General features: G+C 36.8%; 1 protein-coding gene across 1 annotated transcript; it reads right to left on the reverse strand.

Annotated features, from left to right (window-relative positions):
• Nucleotides 1-2,087: 2,087 nt before the first annotated feature.
• On the reverse strand, nucleotides 2,088-2,576 carry LOC145665980 (transmembrane protein 11, mitochondrial-like). The gene has a single exon (XM_081733086.1). The coding sequence runs from the start codon at nucleotides 2,574-2,576 to the stop codon at nucleotides 2,088-2,090; it is 489 nt and encodes a 162-aa protein (XP_081589212.1).
• Between the last annotated feature and the right edge of the window lie 8,386 nt (nucleotides 2,577-10,962).

A 10,962-nucleotide genomic window follows, 5' to 3' on the forward strand; every position in this document is an offset into this window, starting at 1 on the left:
GATTTGACCTTGATGCCAGAAATCGGGAACAGCAACAATCCATTTCTCGTATGATATGCTAATACCTAGATTTTTTTTAAAGTGAGTCCGGTTTAACTATACGGATACTTTTATTGGTTTTCATCATGCTGAAGTAGGTTTACTTTTGCAAGCTGTGTGCAATAACACGAAATCGAATATTTCAATATGAGTGAAAAAATTAGCATATGTTTGTGATCATGGATATCGCTCGGGCCAAATTATTAAATAAATGAACCTTAGAGAGCTACGGATACAAGAGTGAGTACAACATTTAAACACGTTCAGAAAGGTTATGTGTGGTGTGTGCATGTCAGACAATACAGTATATACGTACATAGTTATTGTCTAGATTTATTGAATTAATAAATCTCTTATTTATTACAGATGTCATATTTGTATGTGTGTGTGTGGGAGGGAAGGTATTATTGTCTCATTTTGAATTATTGCATCTTTTGACTTTACGTCGGGTTGGCCTAATTTTATCCCCCCTCCCAATATAGATGACCTAATTCGCACACTGCCAAAGAATGTTTTAAAAGATCTTTAAATTATATATTTAAATATAATTTTGTTTAATTTAATTTGTAATCAAATTATGAATAATTAAAAGAAAAGTTAACTTTTAACTGCACCTCCTTCTTAAAGGTCTGTCTCACCGCCTTATGGGTAGTTCTGATATGCTTAGATTCAACGTTGGCTACACTTTCAAACATTTCCAAAATGTAAGTCATATTAATTTGGCGGTCTTCTAACCACACTGTCACGTACCCGCCAGGAAGGACAAACAAAAATTTTTTCGTTGTTATCTCTAAGTATTAAAAACAGTTCAAGATATGGAAATGACTGAAAACGATGGAAACCAGTATGCAACCGAATAGAACCTGACCCTGCATGCTAACACCCAACCTTCAGATAAATGACTATTAAAGTGTTTTTTAGTAACTAGATAAAAAGGAAAAACAAAGATAAAATTCCAAATAAAAAGGTGGGTGGGAGCAGCAGGGGCATCTCACTCTCATCGCCGTTTTTCGCAGCTAACCTCCTCGACACAAAGTGATTGAAGATCTGGCCTCCTGGAGTACGGGACTGAAACCTGCAGTGTAAGTTATTTTCTCTCCTCTCTCTGATTTACGGGTAGCAAAGTCGGTATCCCGTGAGGGGGACAACTTACTGTAACCCACTATACTATCTGTATCTACAACAGTCAATAAACCAGTTTGTGTTCAAAATTAAAAATAATACTTTCTCTAATTGTCTCTATAGAGCATCGAATCCGATAATTTTACAGGAACGAAACATTGTCTTCAAAATTAAAAATAATACTTTCTCTAATTGTCTCTATAGAACATCGAATCCGATAATTTTAAAGGAACGAAACAACATAAATGATTACCCAGAGAGCTTCAAACCTGTGAAACAGACTCAACTGTGGCCTTGGCAGTTGATAGAGCAGTAATACGATAAAATGATTTGCGTCATCTGCATGTATTCCATTTATAAATCTTACAGATTGCTATAGTCATCTGGTAACCTTTAGCTTATGAATCGATTTTTACCAATCTTCACGATTATGGGATAAGATTAACCAGCAATAACAATACCACGGTAAGCGACCAAAACCAAGGTGTTGCAAACTACACCGTGGAACACCGCACGTAATAATAATAATAATAATAATAATAATAATAATAATAATAATAATAATAATAATAATAATAATAATAATAATAATAATAATAATTTTTAGTAAGTTGGAGTGGTGTATCTGTAACACCATCAATGTTTCTATTTGTCCGTTATCAATAGTTCGCTTTCTCCAACCAGTTTTGCTCCAATACCTATTAACAGACATATAGATGGGGTGACATAATAATTGTAATAAGGGTTTTTATATATAGCATAGTTTGAAAGTCTATAAAGAGCTACACTTTTAAATAATTAAGATACATTTATTAAGTTATAATAAACACGATTTTCTTAATTTCTTGGTATATACTGTGTTACGCAAGTAAAAAGACTAACACATTGGCATATAATAATTCGCACAGAACAATTTTCACGGGTGATCACACACTGCACCAAATAACAGCAGCTAAGCACACGGCTATGTGAAGAAGTCTTTTCTTGAGTTCATTATGTCTCTCAATAACCAATGAGGCTCTCCACTGACCAAAGAGATAGCTTGGAACAGGCATGTTTGAATCTGGAGACCAAACCAATTGATATCGACAGACATTTGTGTAGTTACGCAGCAATTCATAGGCTAAGATCGATCCTATGGATCCATAGACAAAGCCACGTGTAACAGCAGGACGCAATTCCATCCAATGGGTCACAATAGCTCCACACGATGACAATACGGTTGTTGACCGTAGCGTGTTTGCTATAAATAACATACGACGAACCCATTTTTGTGCTCTAATTGGAAGAATAATCAGTGTGTCGTATCCTCGTTTTGCACGGAACTCAATTTCCTGCTTTAATTCGTTCAACGACATCAAATCAGGATCACTGGGTGATCCGATGAAAAATCTAGTTCGAAATGCCACTGACATTTTAAAGATAGCGGAGTGATAGCTTTTTCCATCCAACAGAAGAAAACGTAATTCGCTATCTGAATATTTCACGTTGCCTGGCTACATTGTTCATAGTTGTGAACATAAACAAAGATTCAATTATTCGACTCAATTAACATTTGTGAATGTATCTATCTGTCCATGTCTCTGTTCCACAAGTACTTTAGTAACATTTATCCAATTTTAATGAAGCTTTAAATGTGCAGTTTTGTTCAATAAGTCTTGAGCACCACTTTGCTTTAGAACGCCACATTACAAAAAGCACACATAAGAAATTCTCAGACTTCAACAACAAATAAAAATCTCAATTGATCAAAGAAAATCCACATTTCTTTGATTCAATTCCAACTGTTGGTAAACGTACAGGGCATTCCAAAGAGATGTAGGTGGCCTGATTTTTAGGACATAAACATGGGGGCAAGGGAGCAGTTTTCTCTCAGGATTTTCGGAAGGTATTCAGGTTTTAGAATTGCATGTCAAAACACTAATTTCCATACCCACGTACTATCGTACTTAATAACTAACTAAGTCTATAGCCTACGGAACCCAGAAGTTCAATGCTACATTCACAAAAGCACTCCATTGACTTCTGTTCTTAGCCAACTGGATCCAGTTTGTATTTGGATTCCTATTTCTGAGAGATCCATCTTAATATTGTCCTGTCATCTGCGCGTAGGACTTCCTAATGGTTATGTTCCTTTGGAATTTCCAGAAAAAACTTTGAAAGCGTTCCTACTTTCTTCCATTCTCGCTACACGACCTGCTCATCTGATCCTCCTAGACTTGATGACCCTAGCAATGTTTCGTAAACCGTATAAACTATGCAGTTCCTCGTTAGATTTCCGCCATTAGTCATTCCCGTTCCTCTTGGATACGAATATTCATCTCAGAATCTTGTTTTCAATCACTTTGTTAAAATTCCTGCATCAGAAATGAGATGAAATGAAATCTGTGTGTTTTACATCCCACGCTTATGCCGGTTAGGCTAAAGGAGACGGTGATGGTGAGTAATGAATGAAAATGGTGGAATGAAGAAAGTGGTAGGAAACGTGAGAACCCCGACAAAACCCACGCACACAGTGTTTGTCCACCACAAAGATCACTTGGCGGGGGCTGGGATCGAACCCGGGACCCCAAGTACTAGAGGTGAACGCTCTACCACTGAGCCACCGCGCCCCCAATCCTGCATCAGAGTACGCGACTTTGTTTCGCAACCATACAGCACAATAGACATGATTACTGTTTTATATATTTTAAGCTTCACATTCCTCGACAAGATTCGAGAAAACAAAATAATCTTAACTTATCAATAACAAGAATTTCGTGCTTTTAATCGACATTTTATCACTTCCTTTATACAGTTTTGGTCTTTGAAAGTATCCTCTTTGTCGAATGTATTATTTAATATTTTGACGCATCCATAGTTTGTAGTATTACAATTCCCGGCGAACTGCCATGGGTTTAGTTTTCTCTGCACTTACTTCTAAACCCATTATCCCTCCTACCGTTTAATAAGACTTCTGAATTTCTTTCTGTTTTTTTTCCTATCATTCCCTGTTATATTTACGTCATTAGCATCAGGTATAACCTGGTGACTACTATTCAGCTCTAGACCCTGGTTGCTATCTCTAATTTTTTTCATAGCGTACTCGAGAACGAAGTTGAATACTAATGGTATACACGATTCCAAAAGTGCATTACAACTCTAATTTCCACTTTATACATGTAAATATGTTATGCAATTACAGATATTTTAAAATCTGTTTGGTTTCTAACAACAGGAAAACTTTGTTTGTACAAACCTTTTATATCTTTTCTTTTTTAAAATAATAACGAAGAATTCTGATTCCGGAATTCTTCTCTGAACGCGCATAACAGCTTGCGTACAGATAGACTTTATGTGGGCAATTCTATTAATAAGTTTAAACAACAAATTAACTCAATAATTTATTCTGAACATAAATGCGATAAATTAAAACAAGGGGAAATGAAAAGATTAAGATTAAATAAGAAAATTCCTTTAAGGAATACAAATAATAATCCTGTAACGCCATAACGTTACAGTTCCCCCATTCTTAAAAGAAAAAAATATAACGAAGTTTTTATTATTTTTTTCTAACTAATAAAAATTGCTCTGTGTTGACGCAGGGTCTTTCCAATCAGCATAACCCTCATTTTCCGCTATATGCGGGTGCGCCTCTCGTTTTCCGAGTTACAGGACACAACCGAAGAAACTGGTTGAACTTGAGTACTATCCACGATTTCATTCTCAGTCTCCACTTGTGTCGCATCATTAGTCACTCGAGATTCATTTCGGCTTCTTCCATTATATTCAACAGCTGTCCGTCGGTTCCGGCGGTAGGGATTATTTTGAAACCTAGTCCATCGCTGAGTAGGAGCATTTGATGTAGAAAGGGAATCACCTTCACTATTTACGGTACTGGCCTTCATACGATGCAATAAGAGCTTCTTTATAGATTCCGTCTGTATCAAACACAGCAACGTCTCTTCTCCGGAGGAATACAATGAAGAATGATCGTTTGCAACTCTTGGTTATCAACCTTTTCAGATATACTATTATATTTCTCCACGATCTTCCAAACAAATTTAATTAATGACCCATGCTTGTTCTTGTTATAATGCATGTTCTTCAATTTATCATTTTGTATTCTTTCAATTTCCTCATCTAAGTACTGTCGTTTGAAGCTCTCAACGAATTCAGCATATCTTTGCATATTAGAAGAAACCGTTTGAAACCAGCCGTACACCGACTTAGTTAGGCAATCGGTCAGATAGCATACTTTTCTTCCTGCGTTAGTTTGAAAACACGTGCGTAACGCTCAAATTCTTGTAAGAAAAATTTCGCGGCGCCACCGGCCACTTGTCCACAAAAATCCTTTTTGTCACGTGTTTTTAGTGACTTGAATTCTAAACATCTTTCCTCACGAAACCCTCTACAGTTTGTTTCAGCTCCGCTAATGAAATTTGTCACATTTAGCGGGTTTTCTCTACGTAACATCACGACGGTGCTCCCCCTCATCATTCTGAACACTTTGCACACAATCGCTCAAATGATAGAATGAGTAACTGGAAATGGGTCTTCCACTAGTAGTGGTTGTAACGGTAGTAGTTACAAACGCCGCTTGTGAGACTACTGTGGGCCCTGACACGTTTCTATTGCTATTTACAAAATATTCACTATTGCTGCATACAATATTAAGATTATCCGACAAATTCATCCCGCGTAACTACATTATGACCTGATTCGGGGTTTATTTTAACACAATAATATTCTTCATTTGTTGGGCATCCTTCTTCACATTTGATACTTCACTTTTCACATTTTGAATCCTAGTCGTCATCTGCCTTTAATTTTTCATCAACCGATTTGAGTCAGCTCGCAATTCTTGAGTGCCCTTTCCCACATTAGCAACAGTTATTTTCATTGATTCAAATTCGACATTCTTTTCTTTCCAGCATGTTTTCAGCTCATTCATCTGTTCAGTAAATGTAGCTAACTGCTTCTGTGTATCGGTTCTGGTTTCTTCTCTTAAACGAACGAGGCTTTGACGCACTTCAGTTTTAACATATTCTATTTGTCTAGTGTTTCCTTCTAGGCTTTTCTTCAGAAGTTCATTTCCCTTCTCCATAGATTTCAGGAGATTATTCTTAAGTTTATACAAAAATCCACTAAAAAGCTTTTTACTGCAGGACTACATTCTTCTTCCTCTTCGGATTCCTTACTCACAGCTTCACGCGTCGTGTGCGCACATTTATCACACAACCATTTTACTTTTGGTTTTATAATCTCCGTGCATTCCTCGTCACAAAAACTTACACAAAGGAAATGGAATCGAAATTTGCATTGATTACACAACACTGAATTCTCAATTTCGTTGTCGTCATTATCTTGTCGTTGACGACATCCATATCGTAATTTCTTTTTGACGTGGTATCTTTAATCTTCTTCTAAAACATCGTCTCCTCCCTTCTCTCTTCTCCGACCGTCTTTCCATCATCAGGAGCTCCATCTACACCTATTACTCCTCCAGTTGTTATGGCAACAAGATCCTTGTAACGGTCGCCAAATCCGTAGTTTCCTGTCCTCCTGTGGGAGATTCTTGTCCTGAGCTTGCATCCTTGACACACGTAGGACAGTTATATCACGAATCAAACTAATTATTCTTCAACGATGATTGCCAGCTTGTGGAAGGTATCCACTTCAAGATAATCCTGTTCACAAGTGCAACCTATCAGCATACAAATAAAATGGTACACTTAATTTTCATCTGTTTTATCTTTATTTTCCCTTTATATATTTTTTCCAATAACGTTATTAAGCCAGTACAAAATTTAAACATTTGTTATAGAAACAACAATAAGCGTATCGTCAGAATTTACATACGTGTTCCTGTGGCAGTTCCTTGTTAGTATAACTTCAGGAACAATGTGAGCGAATTTTTACATGCCACACATTACATACAACATATACATATCTGACGGCATGAGATCCGCTGTACGCATGTATATCAATTTAACTGACAAACTTGAAAATATTCGGCTTAACTTTGGATTAATATTTGTAAAACGGTAACAGATGTAAACAAGATTGATAGGCATTTCACTTTGACGGAATTTCGATCCGGAGGATCGAAGGCAGGATGACTTTTACTTATTCCTGTATTTTCTTACACATTTCCACAACACATAACACAATTTTAAACATTAGTTATGAGAATTATAACGTTACTATCTAATTTCCACTTTATACATGTGAAACCTGAAATGTAAATAGATTTCTACCAATTCCGAATATAATAAAACAAAGCCTGTCACGTATTAGGTATAGCGTATCTCGTCAATCACAGTATCCGGGGGGAGGAAAGGAAGAAAGGATTGGGGAAGGGAGAAACCAGCCTGGGATCTATATGTTAGGTTCCATCCTGCCATTTACCTGGTGTGAATGAGGAAAACTCAGGAAAATCGCACTCAGTATAATTGGCCTGATAAAGCTTTTAAATTTTTCGGCCGAATGTCCGCTCCGGAATCGAACCCGGGACCGCTCGCACCAAAGATGAAAATGTTAGCGACTACGCTACGCTGGGCCACAATACAGAAATAAAGTTGTAGGTGGAACTATCTATGCATTACACTGAATCTATGAAAAAGATAATTTTTGTTATATATTACAAGCCCTTCTAGTTGGTTTAGTGGCTAGCGCGTGAATCTTTGATGCACACGGTCCCGAATGTAACCTCGATAAGACGACATTGAAATTATGATGGTTCGGATTCGAGCTTGCAGGTTTACGTTTTGTAAAACAACAGTGCTAAAAAGGAACCGTACGCTCCAGCCAACAAAGCCCAAAGATGACTACTTATTGCTATATTTTAACTGTGGCTATTGGTGTTGAAAGCAGAGGACGTTGATTTGCAACACTTCTGGTTTGGATAGAAGAATGAACGTCTAGATGTAAATTATTCATCGAGCACTGCTGAAGCCACTTATTTCTTTCATCGCTTTTGATCTATGGAGATGGGTATTGAAACCAGAAGCGGGTAGAAACATACCACCACTTCTGGTTTTAGTAGGGAAATAAAGGAGGAGATGGAATATATTCTTGGAACGGGCAGTCAAATTGCAGGAAACCGCTTATCGTTATATATTACAATTTTTACTCTATGGCGATCAACGTTAAAGTTAGATATGTTTTATTTCTTTTACATATTTTCTCTTAAACTTTCCAACTTATACTTTCCGACAGACAAACAAATGGATGAAGACACTGTCTTATACGGTTTAAGATGCTTACATATAGGATAGTTTGTTAAGTCTAAAATTATGAACACACGTGGCCAATTTAAGCATGACTTCCTGTCGTACCATGCAAAGAAAATTGCTTTCCCTCTATACAAAGACAACTGTTCTCCATTTTGATGTTCTAATCCAAAGTTATTAAAGGATAAATACTATTATCTTGCAACTCGCTGTATATGTCGACAATTTTTTCACTAAATTGCTTGTTGAATCTCCCCATCAGTGCAGTGCAGTGGAAAATCAGCGCACGGGGCGAGATTATACAACGGCGACCCCCTAACAGACCAGCCACGAAGCGCCACTATGCTTGGCGCGAAGCGTAAGAACATTTTCAAAAACAAAACCAGCTTTTACTTCATTTAGAGCACTTTTTATCACTTTTTCCTTGCATTTCATATACATCTTTCTTTTTTCCTTTCATATTTTGTGCCCCCTTACTTCGGCTCCCGGGACCATCGGAAATTTTACATCCTCACGGCACGGTACTGCTCCCCATACAATGACTAATATCAAGGTCTAAATACATTTTTGAAGTTCATGCTTATCTTGTTCTTTCGATGCTTACTTATTTTAGGATTTTGTTTCGAATCTACAACAAAAATGTCGAAGGTGTAACTGCTAATTAGTTCTGATGTCCTATGTTAAATTTGTCGCCACAAGTGACCTCGCAAATATATTGTTGTACATTTCGTGAGCCACTTGTTCATTAGAATATAGGCTAGAAATACAGGAAATCGAAAGAATTTTAAATCAGCTAGACAGATAAGGAAGAGAACGGCATTTTTTTTAAAAAAAATATAGTGGTTTACACACAAATAATATAATATTGAAGGAAGTCAAACTGAGTCAACCAACGTTTGTTCTGTCTTTATATAATACTTAGAAACATCTATATCCCATTTTTATCTCAGAGTGATCAATATAATTCTTCATGATACTAATGTCAAGGCGATATAAAACACAAGGGAGATACTGTTTCCTTTCATTTTTTTTTCAAGACAAATATATTTTGGAGCGAGAATTTTCTTTGTGGTCTTTCGACGCTGACTTCATATCAAAAACAGTTTCTCGTTATCTCTTTCAAATGTGAAATAAAATGAACACAATGCCTGTTCACCACTAAGTTCACTTAGCAGTACCTAGGATCGAAACAGACACACTACATAGCACAGGTAAGCGCTCTACCACTTAGCCACCGCAATATTTTTCAAGCATTAATACGCGGAACAAATATTAAAACCAGATATTATACAAGTTTTAACTACTTCCGATTGTGGTAGAGAATAATGACTGAAATGAAATAAATTCTTGGAATCCTGCATTCATATAAAAAATTGTTGTCGCTTCCTATTACCGCTCATGCTCTAAAGGAATCAATACTGGAACTAGATATGATAGTTTATTTCTCTAATTTGTGATTATACGAGGATGGATTGGAAAGTTTGTAGCCTGATTAGGAAGGAAGCAATTATTTTATAATTGTGTACATTAGCTGCATACCTATATCAGTTGTTAATCAGTGTGTGAATTTTCATTTCTCTATTGTTTCAGATGAGAAGTTTATAAAGCACTAAGTCGTCGGAAGTAACGGAAATTTAACAAGGAGAAAATCGAGCATCGAGCTGTCTTTAAGTACATTCATAAAAAGGGATTATCACTACAGAAAATTAGGACCTGGTAGAGGCACTACGAGACTCCGAGCTCTCGGATATCATAGTGAAAAGTGAGTAACGGGATTTAAGCGTGGCAAAAAGATCATCGAAGATGATCCCCGCAGTGGCAGAGTTTCAACGTCGACCATAAAATGCCAATAAAATTTATGACCTGATTTTGAATGACAGCAGAATAAAAATCTGAGAGATAGTTGAGACTGTGTATTTCCTATAAGTGAACACGAAACATTCTAAACGAATTAGGTTTTTCTAAGGTATCCGCGAGATCGGTACCAAAGTTGCTTTCAGTTGAACACAATCGCAATCGACTCACCCTTTCCTCTCATTGTTTGGAACTGTTTGGAAGTGATCCGGAGGAGTTTATTAGCAGATTTGTGACTATGGGCGGGACATCGGTACACCATCATACACCGGAATCAAAACAATAATCGAAATAATGTAAACAACGAGGATATCCTCTCCCAAAGAAAGTCAAAGAAGTTTCGACAGCAAACAAGGTTATGGCATTAAGGTTATTCTGATTGATTTCTTGAAAAATGGTAAGACTGTCAATTCTGAATACTACTACACCCTTCTTCAACTTTTGCGTGAGGAAATGAGAATTAAAAGGCCATGGATATTGCGAAAATAAAATGTGTTGCTTCACCAGAACAATGCGCGCGTACACAAGTCCCTTGCATCTATTTCAGAAATTCATTCCAGTGTATTTGAAATGTTGCTGCGCCTGCCCAATTCACGTGATTTGCCCCCCTAGGAATTTCACTTGTTTAGAAATCTCAAATAGTTTTTGTGGAGTCAGGGATTTTGTTCGGATGCAAAAGTGGATATTTTGCAGGGCTCGAAGAATAATATTTAAAAAGTGGAATAGAAGTGTT

Source organism: Thermobia domestica, chromosome 12 (assembly GCF_964235325.1).
Source record: "Thermobia domestica chromosome 12, izTheDome1.hap1.1, whole genome shotgun sequence".
In the NCBI taxonomy this organism is placed as follows: domain Eukaryota; kingdom Metazoa; phylum Arthropoda; class Insecta; order Zygentoma; family Lepismatidae; genus Thermobia; species Thermobia domestica.